General features: G+C 36.1%; 1 protein-coding gene and 1 long non-coding RNA gene across 2 annotated transcripts in view; both read left to right on the plus strand.

The window, feature by feature from the left end:
• The window catches only part of LOC309667728, a 504,177-nt gene that overhangs the window by 265,825 nt on the left and 215,491 nt on the right, over positions 1-22,861 (plus strand). The gene's annotated exons all lie outside the window — the stretch shown is intronic.
• LOC309667725 (small acidic protein) overlaps positions 11,370-22,861 on the plus strand; it is a 28,696-nt gene continuing 17,204 nt past the window's right edge. The window contains exons 1-2 of the mRNA XM_082476564.1: positions 11,370-11,586; positions 16,841-16,924. Of these exons, the coding sequence (XP_082332690.1) occupies positions 11,524-11,586; positions 16,841-16,924 (147 nt within the window). The 5' untranslated portion in view covers positions 11,370-11,523. The remainder of the gene's footprint in view (positions 11,587-16,840; positions 16,925-22,861) is intronic.

Genomic DNA, 22,861 nt, shown 5'->3' on the forward strand with positions numbered 1-22,861 from the left:
ATTAATTAATTAAAAAAAATAAGGTACACACTGGATTTTTGAAGACTCAGTATAAATAATGTTAAATATCTCAATAGTTTTTATATTGATTGCATGTTGAAACAGTAATATTTTGGATATATTGATTTTCATAAAATACATTATTAACATTGTTTCTGTTTACTTTTTTTAGTGTGAGTACTAAAAATTTTAAATTACATATGTGACTCATATTTGTGACTACTTTTTATTTCTGTAGTACAGCACTGGCCCAACTGTAATAAACAGAGTTCTACTGTACCTAAACTGTTTATCCCTCCTCCTCTTACAAAAAACTAAATTCTCCTTATGGTGATGATGATCATGATCATGATTATGGCAACACTTTAAATTTTACCACGTACTTTCAAATACAACATTGTATAAAAGAAGCTAGATATAAAATTATACATACTGTATGGTTCTATTTAAATAAAACTCAAAAACAGGGAAAATTAATGTATGTTCTTAAAAGTCAAGATAGCTATCTTTGGGAAGGAAGAGAAGGTAGTAACTGGGAGGGAAGACTTAAGGGGCACTTAAAATATTTTATTTTTCTTTTTTAAGTTAACCATTTTATTTATTTATTTATTTATTTTTGCTGTGTTGGGTCTTCGTTGCTGTGTGTGGGCTTTCTCTAGTTGCGGTGAGCAGGGCCTACTCTTCATTGCGGTGCGCGGGCTTCTCATTGCGGTGGCTTCTCTTGTTGCACAGCATGGGCTCTAGGCATGCAGGCTTCAGTAGTTGTGGCACACGGGCTCAGTAGTTGTGGCTCACGGGATTTAGAGCCCCCGGGCCAGGGATCGAACCTGTGTCCCCTGCATTTGCAGGCAGATTCTTAACCACTGCACCACCAGGGAAGTCCCAAAATGTTTTACTTCTTGACCTGGGCAGTGGTCACATAGATATGTTCATTTTGTGACAACTGAATTATATACTCAGAATTTGTACACTTTTCTGTATATCTATAGTATTTCTATAAAAAAAATTCAAAAAATAAAATTCTGTGGTCACACTAAAATTTCATTTTATATTACTGGTTAAATTAAGACATCAGCTGAAACTTAGGAATCTTTTTTTTAAATTGAGATTTGCTTTTTAAAGAGGATTTTATCCTTAACAATACTTTCACAGTTTTTAAATTCACAGAATTACAGAGCTTTGCAGATGGAAGAAAAATAAACTAGTTTGGCTCTAAGAGAGTTTAGGTGACACGGCCGTGATTAAATTGATAGCAGTGATAGGACTAAAATTCAGAACTTCCATACTACGTGGAAGGACTTTAAAAGTTTTTAAGTAGAGTTAGACTCCATTAGAGAGACTTGGAGTCCCTCTATAATCTTGATGGTTTATAATGCTAAACAGACAAAAACTACAAGTCGGTCGTTCATTCTTCCTTTTCTGTTATAATAAAATAATGAATAAATCATAAAACAAGGAAGGAAAGTCATACTCAGCCATCTGCTGAGGAACTTTATAAGAACTAGCAATCCATGTCCTTTGAACATTTTTAAAAAAACTTACTCTTTATGAAAACATACAGAACATTTGTGTTCAACCAAATACTGTATTAAAAACAGAATAGTCTCAATGCACATTGCCTCTTTCTCTTTCACTTTTGTAACTTGTGCATAAACCAGTTTAGTAGCAACAAAATCAGAAAGTGTTGATTCCTGCTGGAAATGCAGCTACATTTGAGCTACCAGCAATTCACAAGATTCAAGGCTATAACCACTTATTCTCTTTGTTTCCTTCAGACTTTGAAGCAATTCTTCCTCTTTGTTCTTTCTTTTCTTTTTTTCTTTCTTTCTCTCTCTCTCTTTCTCTCTTTCTCTCTTTCTTTCTTTCTTTCTGTCTTAAGAAGAAGCCATTCTTCTGGATCAGAAATTTAAAATAAGCTATGGTAACATCCTTTATGTCTGGTCTTTTCCTGTTTAATCTCTCTTTTTTTTTTTTAAACTATTTTGTTTTGGGGGAGGGGAAGGAAGGAGAGTTCTAAGAAAAGCTTTCATAACAGGTTCAAAAGTATAAAAGCCATTTCAAGCTCCAGACATTTGTAGCCTTTATTTCTATAGTCCTTGAAAGGGCTTTTTAAATGTTAACAGCTAGGATAGGACTGCTTTACTATACTGATTTTCCAGGCTTCATTTCCTTTGTAGTCTTGGGTTCTTCCCCACCCTTAAAATCCCCCAATAACCTCCATGCCAGCTTCTTTTCTAAAATAAAACAAAAACAATTAAAAAAAAAAAGATTTCATTCATCATGGTAATGTGTATAGGCAGACTTCTGAGATCCCATACAGAGTGACCATCTCTCGAATATAGAGTATTAAAATATTTTTGCTTTAATTTTTTCTGTATTTGGTGCTTTCATGTGCCTACTTAACATCCTTTCATTTTTAACATAATGACATGTCACCTGCAAAGTTATTAGAACTAAAATTGCTGACAAGAAGCTTTGTTAGCTCCCTCTCCTTAGAAATGCTGAAATACAATCTTCAAAAACTAAATGTCAAAAAGGTGCTCATTTATATACTCTTAAGTTTAAAAAAAAAGGCTTAAATCATTTAAATCAATATGGGATACAATCTTATGCTATTTTAGAAAAAAATTAAATAAACACAAAATATAAGTCTGAAACACTGAATTCCAAGGTCATAACAGTTATTATTTCTGGGTGGTGAGATCATAAATGTTTTTATTCTTTAATTTTCTTCTTGCTTATGAATATATTTTAATTTATCTTACGTGTACATGCATTGTTTGTAATAAGGGAAAATGCTACTCTTAGTTTAAAAAATAAGAGCTGTTTTAATACTTTCAGCACATCATATGAGTACTTCTTAAAAATTCATATACATATATGCTCACATTTAACTATTTACATGTGCATTTTATAAGTAGTTAAAAATTCTAAAGTATAATTTCCAAAATGGTAAAATCATGACTCTCATATAAATACAAACAACAAGAACAGCAATCATGAGTTAAAATGTTAAGTGCCAGGGATTTTATTTAACATATTAACGAGGAAACCAGTAAGAAGTGAAAATCAATTCATAACAGAATCTGACTTACAGAGATTTATATTCTCTACTGGAAAAAAATTGTTTTGCATTGCCAAAAACAGGAATCAATTACATTGTTATGGGCAGAAAACATCTGCATTGTTTTCAGTTTTCTACAATTTAACTTTTATCCCTACAGAGCTGTAAAATAGCCTAGTCAATCAAACATGACAAAAAGTACACACTCATATAGAATCAGATAAACCCTCTAGGGCCCCTAAACATTCAGCATTCCCTTGAAAAGAAACCCAGTGATTTTTTTTTGTCCATTTCCAAGTCTTTGACAAATTTTTCTGATACATTTTACTAATTAGTAAACTGAATTAAAACTATTACAATTAAAATTTTAATTTCTTTAATTCTCTTTCTTATGCATCCCCTAGAAATGTTTAGTAAAGTGTGCTGAATTTAATGTGTATATGGTCAAGGTATATCACAAAATATTTGAGGTAGTACAAGCTTTAGAAACTTCAGACCAGTCTAAATGATAAAACATTAATAAATTATAAAACATCATGAAATACTGATATACAAAATAGGAAAAACTGTATAAAGAAATGATGAGTTGGGGGCTTCCCTGGTGGTGCAGTGGTTGAGAGTCTGCCTGCCGATGCAGGGGACATGGGTTCGAGCCCTGGTCTGGGAAGATCCCACATGCCGCGGAGCAATTGGGCTTGTGAGCCACAACTACTGAGCCTGCGCATCTGGAGCCTGTGCTCCGCAACAAGAGAGGCCGCGGCAGTGAGAGGCCCGCGCACAGCGATGAAGAGTGGCCCCCGCTCCCTGCAACTGGAGAAAGCCCTCGCACAGAAACTAAGACCCAACACAGCCAAAAATAAATAAATAAATAAAATAAAATAAAATAAAATTTTAAAAAAGAAAAAAAACCAAGTGTTGATGACTAGTCCTCTAAAAAAAAAAAAAAAGAAATGATGAGTAATTCAATATAAAATCATAGTCCCAAACACAAATGTCCATAGAGAAACAAGCTGTCAAATAAAGCATGATCAACTCTGTTTTTCCATCGGCAACTTTTCTAAAGTTGAGAAAATTTTGGAGAAAATCTTAAAACTGAGAAAATTCCATCTGCTGAACTAAATTCCCCTTCTCAACTAAAAAATGATTTTCATCATCTGAGTATTACAATGGAACAACTAAATCCAAATCATAGAAGCATAGTTTGACTAAGTATTTCAGTGACACTCCAAGGTCATATAACTACTCAGATATTCAACAATACTTGCTGTTATAAAAATTATAATTCACAGTAGTCCTACCTTACATAAAACATAAAATATCATAAAAACATAAACATACAAATATTTTAATAATTACTGGACACGGTAATGAATGAAGTGATTAACTACTAGACACAAGCACATTGAAGGAATCCTTGATTTTTTAGATTATTGTCTTGAAAGAGAACAATTATTTCTTAGAACTGAGCATCACAAATTTGTAGGAAATTGATTATTTGCAAGTTTTCATTCAATAAATATCCTGTATGCCATGTGTGAATTAACTCTACATGTAGCAGCATAACATAGTGATTAAGAACATAAACATTACAGCCAGAGCAAGCCATCAGCTCTATTGTTTTTAGATACATGATCTTGAGCACGTTATTAACCTTTATATGCCTCCATTTCCTTGGCAAGTTACTTAATCTGTATATGCCTCAATTTCCTCACCTGTAAAATGAGATATTAACATATATAAAACACTTAAGGAAGAAACTGGGCACAAAGGAAGCATTACCAACATGTTTGTCAAATCACTGGTTCTAAACATGTGGTCCTCAGACCAGCAGCAGCATCCAGAAACTTGTTACAAAACCTTCTGACACATCACAGTCCTAACTGATTAAGAAACTCAGGTAGGGCCCAACAATATAAGCTTTCACAAAAAATCTTCCAGGTGATTCCAATGCGCACTAAAGTTTGAGAGCCATTGGTGTAAATTAATAAGATTTTATCTCTTTCTCTCTGGACTTTAATACAATGTCATTCATATACATAGCCATTGGTATACTTGGTGTTTTGCACACCTCATTTTTTATCACAAAACATCTCAAAGATTTAGTTTCAAAACTGAAGGTAACTTCACATCTACTAGGATAGTTATAATAAAAAAAACCAGATAATAACAAGTATTGCCCAGGCTGTGGAGAAACTGGACCCTTCAAACATTGCTGGTGAGAATGTAAAATGACGCAGTCACTTTGGAAAACAATCTGACAGTTCTTCAAAAAGATAGCCACTGAGTAACCTCATGACGCAGCAATTCCACTCCTAGACATATACCTATGAGAACTGAAAACATGTTCACACTAAAACTTGTACATAAATGTTCATAACAGCATTATTCATAATAGCCAAATAGTGGAAACAACCCAAATGCACATGAAGTGATGAATGAATAAACAAAATGTGGTATATGACACAATGGAATCCTATTCAGCTATAAAAAGGAATAAAGTACTAATACATGCCACAATATGAATGAACCTTGAAAACGTTATGCTAAGTCAAACTTAATCCCAAGAGACCACATATTGTATGATTCCATTTATATGAAATGGCTAGAATAGGCAAATCTATAGATTCAGAAAGTAGATTAGTGGTTGCCTAGGGCTTGCGGAAGTGGAAGGAAAAACTGCTGATGGATACATGGTTTCTTTAGAAGATGATAAAATTGATTGTGGTGATAACTGCATAACTCTGACTATATTACAAAAATATTTAATTGTGCACTTTAAATACGTGAATTATGTGGTATGTGAATTATATCTCAATAAACCTGTTATTTAAAAAGCCTAGGGCTTCCCTGGTGGCACAGTGGTTGAGAATCTGCCTGCCAATGCAGGGGACACGGGTTCGAGCCCTGGTCTGGGAGGATCCCACATGCCGCAGAGCAGCTGGGCCCGTGAGCCACAATTACTGAGCCTGCGCTTCTGGAGCCTGTGCTCTGCAACAAGAGAGGCCGCGATAGTGACAGCCCTGCGCACCGCGATGAAGAGTGGTCCCCGCTTGCCACAACTAGAGAAAGCCCTCGCACAGAAACGAAGACCCAACACAGCCAAAAATAAACAAAATTTTAAAAATAAATAAATAAATAAATAAAAAGCCTAAAGGCTATGCCAAAATGTTATTGATGGAAAATATTTGTAAAATAAAAACTGATGCAATAACAAAAATCAGTACCTAAATCCTAAATTATATTATCCTAAAAGTGAGGGAGGGAAGAAAAGGGCAAAAGGAAAGGTGTTAAATTCTTCACACATTTGACAGGGGAGTCAGGAGACACTGAGATATTGTTTTAATCTTGATTAGAGTAAAAACTAAAGTTTTTATATAAAAACTATAGTTTTTAAAAACTATAACCATTAATAATATTGAAAACAAAATGTATATCCTCCAAATTAATAGAAAAAAGAAACTAGAAGGATTTACATTTAGATGTTAACTAGTTACCTCACAACTATGGCACTATGAGTGATTTTTATTTCCTCTTCATTTTCCACATTTTCTACAAAGGGTTGTTTTATCTTCGTGTAAGTCTGCTTACCTTTGTGACTCTGACTTTTTTAAAATCTAATTTTATTTACTTATGTATTCACTTATGGTTAATTTTTAATATGCTAATAGATTCAGGTAATTTAAAATTCAAAAGATACAAAAAGGATGGTGAAAAGTCTTGCTGCTACCAGTGTACTCAGCCTCCAGCCACCACAACAAGCATGGAGTCTACAAATAGTAGCAGTTACTTCTTGGTTATCTTTGTTGACATATTTGATGCATATATATTAATTCTTTTCTGTCTTTTTAATACAAATACAGTGTAACATATACACTGTTTTGTATCTTCCTTTTTTCATTCAACAATGTGTCTTAGAGATTGTCCCATATCAGTACCTGCAGAGCTTCCTCTTTCTTTTTAATGGCTACATGGTAGTTCACTGCATGGATTACCATAATTTATTGAGCCTCATATTCACATACTACTTTTATAATTGGCAAGAACAGCAAAGTGATTTTGGAGAAAAAAGTATCTATCTTTTAATCTCAGGCTCTTCTTCCTCATTCTTTTTTTTTTTTTTCCTTTTCCAAGTAACTGTCTTCTACATGTTCACTGGGTGAATGCAATCACTCTACTAGTTTGCCCATCATATCTAGATGGGTGATTTCCACATTTATGGCTCTCTCCTAACTTTGAAGCCCATATTTCTAACCGTCTACTAGACAACTTCACTTGGTATTCCACTAATATTTTAAATTTAACATGTCTAAAATTAAAAACTTTTTACCACATAAACCTGCTCCTCTCTCACCACATCCATTCATATATTAATACAATAAAATTTTATTGAATCATGGCTTATACACAAGACATGGTGCTAATCTTAGATCCTATCCAAAAGAATCTTACAGCCTAGAATAGCCAGCAAGACATATATCTTTGTTCATACCTCTGTGATAGCACATATATTTTTGTTGTAAATAGTGATGACAGACTAACCAAGATAAATAAAAGGTAGTAGTAGAAAATAACATTGGAATGGATGTTGAGGTCAGAATATAGACCCTTAATTATAGGCTTAATTATATCAACTTAAATCTGTATAAAATGGAAAGCTCCAGAAATTTTTGAGCAGGAGAGTGTCTACATTCCATTTTCAGATGATGGATCCGGCCATGATGTGTAAAATGGATTTAACGGGGGAACTATTCAAGGATGGGAGAAGGATATAATAAATCTATTAAACAGATGATTTGAACCTGAACAGACATAGTGGAAGACTGAAACTCAAGGCTTTGATCAGGCTGGCTTTGATCAGGCTACAGAGTTTTGTCTCGGAATATGATACTTTTGTGCTTATCAGGTTTCAGTCACACAAGACACTAACCATTCCCAAATACATGCCCCACCCTGGCTCCACTGTTTTCCAAGGCCTAGCTCAAAAACTTTTGGGGAAGAATTTCCCCTTTTCCCTCAGCTAAAATGAACTGCTGTAACTTACTGGTGCCACTTAATCATTCTTCCCCCACCAAGCTGTAAACTCCTTGAGGTAAGGGATTACCCATTATTTACTCTGGCTTTCCAGAAATTTAGCACACTGCCTGACACATACTAAGCACCCTATATAAATGTTGACTTATACTGGCACAGTGGAAAGTGCATGGGTTTTTGGAGTTTGACAGACTTAAGGACTCAATCCCAGCTGAGCCATTCGCTCGGTAGCTCTATGCTTATGGGCAAGTATTTAACTTTTCTTAAGCTTCATTATCTATAAAATAAAAATTCTTGCAAATTGTTGTGAAGTTTTGAGATCAGTTATTTAAAAAGCACCTAGCAAAGTATAATAGCACATAGTGGATATTCAATATATAAGTTATAATAATGGCTCCAGGAATTTTTTTTAGTCTCAGGTAAAACAGCAGATTTTTTTGTACAGAGCTTTTATTTCTTCTTTAGGTTTGTTAACTATGCTCAGTTATGACTCCCCTTAGTTGAGGAATATCAGTGTATGCACTCAACAAACATTTATGAACGCCTACTACATGCTAAGCATTGAGTATACAAAACTGAGGAAGGCATGGTCTCTATACTCAGGAAAATTATTTCAAAATCCTATTAGTAACAGGGTCTCCTCTCCTTGTCTTTACTACCCAAGAAAGAAGGAAACTGCAGAGTTTCTGGGCCTTATATGAGATACAACTCTGTTACACTGTATAATTTCATATTTCCTATATTAGTTAAAAAAATATTAACTACCCTGTGGCAGGCATTGTTCTAGAAGATACAGAAACAAAAAAAATGAAGATGGAACAGTTCCAATCCTGAAGAAGGTATTGTAGAGTATCTTCTTCTTGTTTTTAAAAACAAGGAAGATGGGGCTTCCCTGGTGGTGCAGTGGTTGAGAATCCGCCTGCCAATGCAGGAGACACAAGTTTGAGCCCTGGTCTGGGAAGATCCCATGTGCCGCGGAGCAACTAGGCCCATGAGCCACAACTACTGAGCCTGCACGTCTGGAGCCTGTGCTCCGCAACAAGAGAGGCCGAGATAGTGAGAGGCACGCGCACCGCGATGAAGAGTGGTCCCCGCTTGCCACAACTAGAGAAAGCCCTTGCACAGAAACAAAGACCCAACACAGCCAAAAACAAATAAATAAATAAATAAAAATTTTTAAAAAAAACAAGGAAGAAGAGTATTACCGAGTTTTTCTGCCACATATGCAGTTCTATTACACTGCATAATTTCATCCTTACCTATAGCCTTCTGTATATGAAACTTAATAAAATCTGATGAAACGATCCAGACTTTATTATCTCCTGCGTTACTTCTTGGATTTTAATCTTCTTTTATGATAACTTGAAAATTTAGCCATCCAGGTACCAACAATTCTGGTGAAGAAATAAAAGGTCACTAGCTCATTAAAACTTTCTGGACTTTCATCAGTTAGTAAAGTTATAACTATTTACTAACTACTAACCTTACTGATGGCCCTTTTTTATTTCAGAATTCTTTCAGAAGTCTACATTACCTATTCAGCCATCCTATTTGTTTATTGATAACAAAAGTAAGGATTCTAAATTATATATATTATAGTCTGTCAAACCCTTTGAGTATGAACTGTAGTCCATCCTAGAAAATTCTGTAACTTAACTGTATGTCATTGTAGTTATGATAATAGAAATTTGGTAGAATCATGGAGTTAGGCAAAATATTATAAATAATTTAATTAATAGTAAAGAGCAATCAACCATTTCCCAAAAATACCTTTTCTCCTCATGGGTTTACTCTTCTCCTCCTTGATTTAAGGTTTATTCTTACCACAGAACTAACTGATAAAGATACCCTTGCTTGGTTATAATATATGACCCTACCTTAGATTTTAAAAAATATTATCCTAATTAGAATTGTTATTCCTTTGCTTCCAAAATAAAAGAGCAAACTTTGAATACATGACTGCATAAATTAAAGAACTCTCTTCCACTAGTCACAGTTCTATAAAAGATTCAGTGATCATCTGAAATCTAGGAAAGTAATACTATTTCTGCACAGGCAGTCAAACTAGAGTAATTGCTGAGATCAGAAGCTAATAGTTAAGTAGTTTCACAGGCTGCTCTCAGTACCAAAATGCACTCTTCATCTGTATTGTCTGTACAGACTGTACTTACTTTTGTTTTAAAACAAAATTAAAATTCTGAACAAGGTCAGAAAGCTTCAGAATAAGTAAGGAAAAAGGAGGTTCAGGTTCAGGCCTAGTTAAAACTTCAGATACCTTGACACTCCATGAATTAAACTCCAGTAATACCTATAGCTTCAGTGCTTTCTTTCTGACAGTTGTTGGTGGGGAGAGGGGAGAAGGGGGAAGGGCTGCTTAATGGGTATTGACAGTTCCTTTTGGGGTGATGAAAATGTCTTGGAACTAGGAAGAGGTGACGGTTGCACAGCACTGTTTATGTACTAAGTGCTACTTAACTGTACACTTGAAAATGGTTAATTTTTTATAATGTGAATTTCACCTCAATTTTTTTTTAAAGTATCTCTTAAAAATAAAAGAAAAAGATACAGGGCTTTTTCGCAGAGATGGACTTCACTTTGCTAAGGCCCCCAAAGTACAAAGCCTACATACCAGCCGCGAGGTTGAAGAGGGTCACTCCCACTTCACATAAAGCCGCGTAGAAAGCTTACAGGATTCCCTCAAATGAACCCTAGTTACAATAATGGCCAATTAACTGGCATTTAACACCAATATGAACTCATTTCAGTGAGAATGAGAAAGCGGGAAAACGTTTGTCGGGAGTTTTTTAAAAGCTGCCCCACCGATTTAGAAATCACCTACGAGCTATAGAGAACACCACGGGATAAACGGTAGGAGCCATATTTTTTTCTGAACGGTTTTTGTCTTGCGGTGACTGTACTCGTGAGGATTCAATAAGCCTCAAACATTACCTTTAAACCTAGGTGCTTAACTATAACGAATGCATTTGTCAATGGGGCAGCGTCTCACAGGGAAATGCGAAAACCCAGCATAAGCCTCTTTCTGTAGCGACGAAGCTTGAGCTCAAAGCTCACCGCCATATCCACCCGCGGAAAAGCTCCCTCCACCAGCCGAGGAAGGCGGAGCTTCGGCGGGCACTCCCGCCACACAGCGCGAGCTGCGCTGCCGGGCTTCCTGGGATTTGTAGTTTTAGTCAACCCTCCATCTCCTTTGTTCAGGCGGTATGTGGTAAACCAGAAAACTACAACTCCCAGAGCGCTCCGGGGTGGAGAGCGCCCGCGGCGGTGACGACAGTGGCGGAGAAGACCCGGAGAGGCTCTGCGTTGTGGAGTGGCGCTGCTTGGGCTGGTGGCAGACTGCAGGCTGCTGGCGACGCGGTTGAGGAGAACGGCGAGTGGGTTCGGCATTTCCCGTTGGGGTCTCCGCAACGATGAGTGCTGCCAGAGAGTCCCATCCGCACGGGGTGAAGCGTTCAGCCTCCCCAGACGACGATGTAAATAACAATGGCGGAGTGGTGGAGGGTTGAGGCCTACTAAGGCTGGGGTAGGCCGGGAAGGGTAGATGAAGACGGAGGAAGCGCCTGAGGTGACCTGAAGGGGGAGGGCCGAGGGGGAGGACCCAGAAGAATGGGAAATATCCCTTTTTCTTAATTTGAGTTGGAATGTTTGAAGAGGTCCACACGCTAAGAGCCGGAGGCCTGCGTAGGAAGGGGAATCGAGGAAGGAAATCCTGAATGGTTGAGAAGTGAAAGAGCTTAGTCAAGGGACCATGTTTGCCTGTTCGGGGGCTGATGAAGCTTCTTTATGGGGCCTTTATATTCAGTAGAAACTGCAAGATCCTCCCTGTTTTAGGCTTAAAATGCTCCTGTGATAAAGTCAAGATGTTCATGCAAATTTGGACAGATTTTTCTGGCCGGGATTATTTTTGCAATGTACTATTAAGAGTTAAGCTTAACTGTACTGTTAAGAGTAAACCAAGAAAATATTGAACGGAAAAATGGTACCAGGGGAATAATTTGGTACAGGCGCACCGTGCTGAGGCCTAAGACGTTGAGACGTAGAAGCCCGTTTCGATGTCAAGTACCTCTCTTCCCTCTTCTCCCTCCCCCTACAGTTGCCAGTTTAAATTGCAAAGCATTCATTCCTTAAAGTAAACCATTAAATATTTACTGCTGCGCCAGGTGTTGGGAATTCAAAGATGAATAACTGTGGTGTTTATCCTAGGCCTTTTGTGTATTTGTACTAGCTCCTAGCGCGGTGTTATGGACGCTGCAGTAACCAGTAAACGTAAAACTAGGTCCTTCATACAATGGATAAATGCCATGGAAACGTTGATGGGGAAATGGGGGGGGGGGCGATGGAGAGGTCATAGTTAAGAGTGATGAAGGGAGGACATCTAGTTTTCTTTAGGTTGTTTAAAGCGCTGTCAGTTTCTGAATGTGTAGAGTTTATTTTCTATAGTGCAGTTGAGTGCCTTTCATAATATTTTACTTTGCGAACCATAAAAAGCTTACTGAACACTGTTAGTGCATCAGTTGTAGCAAATGAGATGATGTTAAGACTCATCCTTCTTTGGGTAAGTGGTGGGGTTAGGTCCAGAATAGTAAGGCTCTTTACTGAAATTGATTTTAGCTGTGCAGAAAGATTAGTAATCAGTAAAGATTTGGGGATAAATAGTTATATAGTGAGATTTATTCATTCCCGCTGTTCCTCCCTACAACTGGCTTTGAGATCTTTTCTTGTTAATATGGTAGGCCAGTACCTACCAGGAATGTTATCTAGGCTTTTGAGTAACCTGGGTGCCCTTTTAAAAACTATTACATTGTTTTCCTCCTGGTATTTAACTGTGACTTGATTGCTAGAATGTCAAGCACCTGTTTTGCTAGAATCAAAGAAATAATATTTTAGTTTGACAGAAAACTCTAGGTGATATTAGGTAATTTAACAAAGTTAAAGAGATTAATTAAATCTCTACAGCTTTTGATGGGATCAGTTTAAACTAGATGACGTTTAAGACCTTTTCCAATCCTATAAGCATTCCCTTTGAAAGAGGTGGTTACAGTTGCAATTCAAGATTAGGTCCTAGGACCTTAACACATTATCTGAAAAGGATTATGTTGCTAATTCTATATTTTAGTGCAATACAGTAGTAACTTGTCCCTTGACAGTGATTTTTTTTTTTTTAGTCAGTTTCTTTAATATTAATTTTATTTTTGTTGGTAATTGGGAGTTATCTTTAAGTGCTTGTGTTTTTAATCTTTTAAGCATAATATATATTTTAATAGATTTTATTTATTTATTTATTGGCTACGTTGGATCTTCCGTTGCTGTGCACGGGCTTTCTCTAGTTGTGGCAAGCGGGGGCTACTCTTCGTTTCGGTGCAAGGGCTTCTCATTGCAGTGGCTTCTCTTGTTGCAGAGCACAGGCTTTAGGAGCGCAGGCTTCAGTAGTTGTGGCACTCGGGCTTCAGTAGTTGTGACTCACGGGCTCTAGAGCGCAGGCTCAGTAGTTGTGGCGCACAGGCTTAGTTGCTCCACAGCATGTGGGATCTTCACAGACCAGGGCTCGAACCCGTGTCCCCTGAATTGGCAGGCGGATTCTTAACCACTGCACCAGCAGGGAAGCCCCAGAATAACACATATTTAAGTTTTTAAAATACATGTCTACGTTTAGAAAATCAACCAGTTGTAGTGTGTAGTTTGGTCAACAATTTCTAATGAACCTCTGCATGTAAAAGATAATCAAAGTTTTCTTTGCCCACTGACCTCACACATTTAATGGGGGTAACAAATCATTGAATGCAGTTGTAGGAAAATGCTGACAATGGTAGAAATAAATTCTAAGAGTGACTACAGTGTGTACTGAGGAGGAGGTAAATTGACTGCTGTTCTATAATAAAGGTATTAAGGATGAAGCCAACTTAAAAATGGTTTCATTGGTTTGATTGGAGGGGAGAATTGAAAGCTATCTTTCAGGAAGTAAGAGGAATGGGGAGGTTAATTTTAGTAACTGGTGGAGAATCTCTAAGAATGTATCAGGCACCCATGTGCTTTTAGAATGCAGCACTTGAGCAAGGTACTTGCTACTCTATGCCAGGTCCAGGGAACAGTGATTTAGTGAGAATCAGAACTTAAGCTTCACTGGTACTTTGGTTTTTGGTTTTTTGTTTTGTTTTGTTTTGTTTTAACTATATTGAGCCAGAAACAGTTAAGAACTAACTAGTCTATGAAAAAATATGAACTGTCAGATGGAAAGAAGTAGAGATTTGGAACTTAGTTAGCCAAAATCATGAGAGCATGCCACCAAAAGGAATAACCATAAGTGGGTGTCCAGTATGGTACAAATACTTCAACTCTCATATGCCCAGGAGGGATGGTCATCGTTGTTTGATGTATGTATTATTCTATTAGTCTTTTATGAATAATATTCAGAAGTGAGAATAAAAGGATAGTAAAAACAACTTTATTAGAAATTTTGATATGAACTTAACCATAGCAAACCTAGTTTTCTTGATTTTTCACTATATATATATATATATATATACCCAAAATGTTTAGCATTCTCTGAATATAGCTAACAGCTTATCAGTTGTCATGTGTGAAACTGAAACATAATTTCAGATTTCAAATCTGTTTCTAATAGATTTTAGCTTTATTTTAGTTCTTGGATTTGCATCATCAAAATATGATACTTGAAGAATTTTTTTGAAGCGTTTTCATTGCTCATAGTTTTGTGTCAAACGGGGTTTGTCTTCTTTGCTCTGTAATTGCAAAACATTTTCATTTTTAGATTATAAACTGAATTAGAATGATCAATCCAATGAATGTTTTCATTTCTATATTCCTTCTAGTCACCTGCCCTCAGCATTTGTCCACTTACAAACCATATCAAGTAAATTTTGGTGTACAAATATAAAAGATGATATTAAATAGTCACATACCTCTTTAGAAAAACGGGATGGTCCAGGCTGTTATTGCAATACTGCAAAATATTGCAAGATGAAGTTCTTCCTGTTGAATGGCTTTCTAGATAAAAGTACCATATTTTTTTGTCTTTTTTGTCTCTCATTGACTCCCGGGTTGGAGAATAGTTATCTAGTATTTCATCATCCAAAAACTGATAGTTTAATTGCAGTTAAGTTTGCCATTATTAGTTTAGACACTACCTGTCATTTTGCGTTCACCTTGTTATTCGTCTAATAATTGTGAAATGCCTCCTGTCAGTTTTCAGTTTTTTGTGTTTTTTTTTTTTTTTTTTAATAAATTTATTTATTTATTTTTGGCTGTGTTGGGTCTTCGTTTCTGTGCGAGGGCTTTCTCCAGTTGCGACGAGCGGGGGCCACTCTTCATCACGGTGCACAGGCCTCTCACTATCGTGGCCTCTCTTGTTGCGGAGCACAGGCTCCAGACGCGCAGGCTCAGCAGTTGTGGCGCACGGGCTTAGTTGCTCCGCGGCATGTGGGATCCTCCCAGGCCAGGGCTCGAACCCGTGTCCCCTGCATTGGCAGGCAGATTCCCAACCACTGCACCACCAGGGAAGCCCCAGTTTTCAGTTTTTTACTCGGTTGTCATTATGAGTAGAAATTAAAATTTTCAACAAAAAGAGCTAGAAGCATACAACAGAGGGGTGATGTCTTGAAAGATGATGCAGCACTTTGGACAACACGATGAGAAAGCTTTTCTACCACTTTTCTATCTTACTATTTTAGTCATTTTTAGCATATTTTGAAATGATTAATGAATTATAATGAAATAATTCTTAAATTTGTTTAAATATATAGGGGAAAAATATCGCTAGGATTCCATAATATATATTAGATTTATAAAAGGGTTCAATAGACCCATTTGATAACTACAAGATAGAATGAGTTTTATTCTATTCTTTTTAAAAAAAATTTAGTAAATTTTCTCTTTGTTCTTTGGAAGACCTTTAAGTAAGAATAAAAGTCCTAACAGGGACTTCCCTGGTGGCACAGTGGTTAAGACTCTGCACTCCCAATGCCCGGGGCCTGGGTTTAATCCCTGGTCAGGGAACTAGATCCCACATGCATGCCACAACTAAGAGTTCGCATGCAGTAGCTAAGGAGGCAGCCTGCCACAACTAAGACCAGGCCCAACCAAATAAATATTAAAAAAAAAAAAAAGTCCTCACACATCAGTCCTTACAAATAAGGAAACTGTTCAAAAAAGAAAATAAAATTGGGTCCAGTTGACTCTGATATTGTATTGTTCTTTAGAATATCACTATAGCCAGAGTTTTAAGTTCAGTTAACAGCTGTAGCAGCCTCCTGGGTTCAAAGTATTAGGTACCCTAGGGCCCTGCAAGGCTCTAAGGCAGTAGGTCTCAAAGTGTGGTACCCTACATCAGCAGCATCAGCATCTCTTAGGAATTTGTTAGAAGTGAAATAAATCTTCAAGCCCCACCCCAGATCTGCTAAGTCTGAAACTCTTGAGATGTAGGTCCGCAGTTTGTATTTTAACCAGCCCTCCAGGTAATTCTTATAGTATAAACTTTTGAAAACCAGATCTCTGGCTGCAAAAGAACTAAAGGACTTTCCCTTAAGGTAACAGAAAAGGAGTATATTCTAATTCGAATATTATGCATATGCTTAACTTCCTAAGCAAGAGTGAGTCCAGTTTATAGTGAAAACTGACAGGGGGAAAAAGCTTGGGATTTACTGGTAGACTGTAAATTTTTAAATATTTATTACTATGCAAAAAAGATTAATTGGCTAATTTCTTTTCCAGCTTGGATCTAGCAATTGGGAGGCAGCAGACTTAGGTAACGAAGAAAGAAAACAAAAGTTCTTGAGACTTATGGGTGCAGGAAAGGTAAGCATCAGACAGAATACGTTTTTATCTTTTCTGTGAAAATAATGCCCTTTTTTATGTATGTTAAGTGAGAAGGAATGGATACACTTGGATCCCATGTTACTGTTCTGCATGACTACTTTAGGCTTTCGGAAATATAGCTGACCTCACTGAGCTGCTTCTAGGATTCTCAGTGCCACTGGGTGGTAATGTTTAGAGACTGCATAGAGAAAAAATTTGGTTTGAGGAGACTCCCGTGGAAGAAAGGAAACGTGGAAGTTCATGATTTGCCATCTGTTAGCCTGATAATTTGATACAAGGTACTTCTGGGCAGACCATTTGGTAGGTCTTTCATATTTTATAGCTCCTTCCAGCCCTTGAAGTAGTAGCCAAGGGAATAGCCTTTGTCAAAAACTTAATTTTAAAAATGTTCAATATATTTTGAAATCTTTTTCAGTTCGATTAACGTAATAGAAGATATAAAATATAGGTGCCAGGAAACATCACCTGTTGGAAAAAACTCTTGTTCCTAGCAATTAATTTTTACATGCAAATACAGTGATCTCTAAATACTGATTTTTTTTGTAAGCAAGTACATTTATTTTCCTAACACTGTCCCAGTAGTATTTCTGCAAACCTGATGTGGAAGAAAAAGGAAAACTTTTTTCTCTTTTAAGCTCTTTAGAAAGAAGTTCTGCCCTTTGTTTTTGTTATTTATGTGGGAATGCATTTTACCAACAGCTATTGACTACTACATGCCAGGCACTGTACTAGGTCCTGGATGGGGGGGTCACGTAGATCAGTAACATAAGTTTGGAGCTGTCATGTGCTGGAGGAAACTAGATAATAACAATATAGAATTACAATTGCTGTGGAAGAGCTATGCACATAATGCTGTGGAATCAACAGACAAGGGAAGCTCACTCTGGCTTAGCAGCACAAGAAAGCTTCCCAGAAATAGAATTGATCTGAATCTGAGGGGATTAAGAGTTAGCCAGACTAAAACAGTGGATTTGGGCATAGGGAGATACCATGTAAGATGTTAAGACCTATACAAAGGAAGCATTTGTATAATATCACATTAATCCAGATTTCCCAATAATTTGTGATTTGTCATAGAAAGTAGTCTGAAGTTTCTCTTGGTTCATGCAAATAAAAGATTTTGTTAAGGATATATAAAGTAATAGTTTAAGGGTATGCTCAACCTAGTAGGATCACAATTCTTTAAGTACCTAGGAAGAACACCCTAACATAAAATGTATGAAATTTAGCTACCAGTAGTCAATTGTATCTCTGTTTTATTAACAGGGCGGGGGTGGGTGGAGAACAGATTGAACAATTAAAAAAAAAATTTGGCTGCCGATAAATGGGCATAGCATATGTTAAATTCTTTGCTAACAAGGGCAAAGATCATAGCTTTGATCTTTTACGTAGGCTGTTGAGATTTATACTGTTTTGTGGCCCGAAAGTACATTCCTAATCCTAGCCACTGAGTATTCTATTGGTCACAGGGAGAACCAACTGAGAAAGTGTGATAGACCAGTACAATACTGTCATCTTAGAATAACTTGATGCCATTATGTATATTCATATCTTGTTATGAGGTGTCTTCTGCAATCTAAAGGAGCAAACTACTGAATTGTTGATTGGCTTTTGTGCTAATAACATGTAAGGCAATAAGCATTAATGCTTGAACCTTTTCAGGAGTATCATCTTTGCGTATGGAGAATGTGTCATGATTTCACAATAGGGTGATTTGTTATTTACTGTATATCTTCACAGATAATTGGTTAAGATTGCTTTGCAAAGTCAAATTTAATCTCACTTTCACTCAGTTTTAGTGAACAATTTCCCTTTTTTTTTTCAGTTGGTTTTTTTTTTTCTTAATTGAGGTATAACTGATTTACAATGTTGTATTAGTTTCAGGTATACAGCGAAGTGATTCAGTTATGCATATATATAGATAGACAGATAGATATTCTTTTTCAGATTCTTTTCCATTATAGTTCATTACAAGATCTTGAATATAGTTCCCTGTGCTATATAGTAGGACCTTGTTGTTTATCAATTATATATATATATAGTAGTTTGTTAACCCAAAATTCCAAATTTATCCCTCCCACCTCCTTTCCCCTTTGGTAACCATAAGTTTGTTGTCTATGTCTGTAAGTCTGTTTCTGTTTTGTAAATAAGTTCATTTGTATCATAATTTTTAGATTTCACATATAAGTGATATCATAATATTTGTGTCTCTCTGTCTGACTTCACTTATTATGATACTCTCTAGGTCCATCCATGTTGCTGCAAATGGCATTATTTCATTCCTTTTTATGGCTGAGTAGTATTTCATTATATGTGTGTGTGTTTGTGTGTGTGTGTGTGTGTATGTGTATATGTGTGTGTATATATATATATATATATATATATATATATATATATATATATATATATATGTATGTATACCACTTCTTCTTTATCCATTCACCTGTTGATGGACATTTAGGTTGCTTCCATGTCTTGGCTGTTGTAAATACTGCTGCTATGAACATTGGGATACATATATCTTTTTGAGTTAGTTTTCTCTAGATATGCCCAGAAGTGGGATTGCTGGATCATGTGGTAATTCTACTTTTAGTTTTTTAAGGAACATCCATACTGTTCTCCATAGTGGCCACACCAGTTTACATTCACACCAACAGCATGGGAGGGATCCTTTTTCTCCACACCCCCCTCCAGCATTTATTATTTGTAGACTTTTTGATGATGACCATTCTGATCAGTGTGAGGTGATACCTCCTTGTAGTTTTGATTTGCATTTCTCTAGTAATTAGTGATGTTGAGCATTGTTTCATGTGCCTGTTGGCCATCTATTTGTCTTCTTTGGAGAAATGTCTATTTAGGTCTTCTGCTCGTATGTTAATTGGATTGGGTTGTTTTTGTTTTTTGTTTTGTTTTGGGTATTGAGCTATATGAACTATTTGTATATTTTGGAAATTAATGCCTTGTTGGTTGCATCATATGCAAATATTTTCTCCCATTCCATAGGTTGTCTTTTCATTTTGCTTATGGTTTCCTTTGCTCTGCAAAAGCTTTTAACTTCAATTAGGTTCCATTTGTTTATTTTTGTTTTATTTCCATTACTCTAGGAGACGAATCCAAAAAAATAATGCTGCAATTTGTGTCAAAGAGTGTTTGGCCTGTGTTTTCCTCTAGGAGTTTTGTAGTATATGGTCTTACATTTATGTCTTTAATGCATTTTGAGTTTATATTTGTATATGGTGTTAGAGGATGTCCTAATTTCATTCTTATGCATGTAGTTGTCCAGTTTTCCAAGCACCACTTCTTGAAATTAGTGTTTTTTTCTCCATTGTATATTCTTGCCTCTTTTATCATAGATTAATTGACCATAAGTGCATGGGATTATTTCTGGGCTTTCTATCCCGTTCCATTGATCTCTGTTTTTGTGCGAGTACCATACAGTTTTGATTACTGTAGCTTTGTAGTGTAGTCTGAAGTCAGAGAGTGTGATTCCTCCAGCTCTGTTCTTAAAATTGTTTTGGCTATTTGGGGCCATACAAATTTTAAAATTATTTGTTCTAGTTCTGTGAAAAATGACATTGGTGATTTCATAGGGATTGCATTGAATCTGTAGATGGCCTTGGGAAGTATAGTCACTTTAACAATACGGAGTCTTCCACTTCAAGAACACGGTGTATCTTTCCATCTGTTTGTGTCATTTTTAGTTTCTTCTATTAGCATCTTATAGTTTTAACAGTACAGTTCTTTTGCCACCTTAGGTAGGTTTATTCCTAGGTATTTTATTCTTTCTGATGTGATGGTAAATGGGATTGTTTCTTTAATTTCTCTTTCTCATATTTCATTGTTAGTGTATAGAAATGCAACCAATTTCTGTATATTAATTTTGTATCCTGCAACTTTACCCAATTCATTGATGAGCTCTAGTAGTTTTCTGGTGGCATCTTTAGGATTTTCTATGTATAGTGTCATGTCATCGGCAAACAGTGACAGTTCTACTTCTTCCTTTCCAATTTGGATTTCTTTTATTTCTTTTTCTTGTCTGATTGCTGTGCCTAGGATTTCCAGTACTATGCTGAATAAAAGTGGCAAGAGTGGGCAACCTTGTCTTGTTTCTGATCTTAGAGGGAATGGTTTCAGCTTTTCACCATTAAGTATGATGTTAGCTGTGGGTTTGTCATATATGGCCTTTATTATGTTGAGGTAGGTTCCCTTTATGCCCACTTTCTGGAGAGTTTTTATCATAAATGGATGTTGAATTTCATCAAAAGCTTTTTCTACATTTATTGAGATTGTCAACTGAAAAAAATGCACAACCTAGAAGTTGAGAATTATGTTTTATTTGGTGGATTTTCTGAGGACTTAAGCCTAGAAGACAGCCTCTCAGATTGCTCTGAGGGACTGCTCCGAAGAGGTAAGGGAGGAACCAGGATGTATAGGAGTTTTGCAATAAAAACTGGATAGTTGGAACATCAAAAGATTACTGTTAATTAAAGAAGCTGTTAAGGGAAACCAGACATGTCAAGTTAATGAATTTAACACTTTTCTACATGTAGGAAGATGCAAGACTGGACTCATATGAAATCATTCCTTTGATTTGCACCTTAACTATCTAGGGCCAGTATCCTTCTTTTCTCCATTCTGAATCCCCACAGGGTGCATGGTTGGGGGTAGCTCTAGTGGCTGCTGGTTTGATGGCTGCAACATCCTTTGTTTACTGATAGGGCAGCATTTTTCATTCACAGTGCTTCCCCTTGATCATAAATTCAACCAACGTGTGGGAGGCATTTCATGACCAGTTTTGTCCCACAGTGCTAGGAAGGCTCATTCCTAGATTGGGCGAAGATTCTGTTGATAGGCCACTCAAATTTTTGGATTAGGACCTGTTAATAATCTAAAATTCTCTGGGTCACCTATCTTACTAGTCTGCTATGATCTAGAAAATGTTTACTCTTGTTGCTTCTTTTCATACTGAGAGTTGCACTGTTACAGTTATCCTGTGTAGAGTTTTTTATATACATATATATATATTTGCATGTGTGTGTGTATATGATCAACTGTTTCAAGACCTTTAGCCATCATTAATTTTTTTGGAGACCTGGTTACACATTGGGTAAGAGACAATCTTATAAACTAGACAGGATAATTAATATAGTCAGTAACATTAATAAGGTCATAGTACAGCAGAGAGAGACACAGAGCATAAACAATTCAGGAACAAAGAGAACAAATTAAAACAATGATTAATGGATAACTAATAAGAACCTGCTGTATAAAAAAACAAATAAAATTTTTAAAAAAGACAGTGATAAGTAAGTATAACTAGTTGTAAACTGGTCACAGTAAACCATCAAGTCCGTAGGAGAGCCAGGTGGAGAAGCCAAATATGGAAGGATCAGGTAGAGAGGAAAAAATACGTTTTATTTTTGTTTATAAAAGAATACTTGATCAACTTGTAGGTCATAGCATAATAGAGGAAAAGTTTTTCTGGAAAACAAAGAGGAAAAGCCAATATATTTCCCCAAAAAAGTCATAAAGTTATAAATCATATTTATAAATTCATTCAGTCCCATGTAATTCCTATTGATTTGGATGAAGTAGTCAGGTTTTACATTAGTTTTGTCACTTCTTACAACATGACATTTCTTGTCATACCAGTTCGGTGGTATGATCTAAAAGTTATCAGAAACTTATATTTGTTAAAAAGTCCTTTTTATGAATCTTCTTGAAGATCTTCCTTTTATAAAAGCATCAGAATAAAACAATGACTATTTATAAATGACAGGACTTAAAATGGCATGATTAAAGATCTGATTACAATGCAGTTGACAAGGAACTTGGATATTTCGATAATAACTAGAATTATGATTGATAACATTATACCAGGGTATCTCAGATTTTAGTAATTTCATATAAATTTTG

Source organism: Balaenoptera physalus (assembly GCF_965194825.1).
Source record: "Balaenoptera physalus genome assembly, chromosome: 10".
NCBI lineage: Eukaryota > Metazoa > Chordata > Mammalia > Artiodactyla > Balaenopteridae > Balaenoptera > Balaenoptera physalus.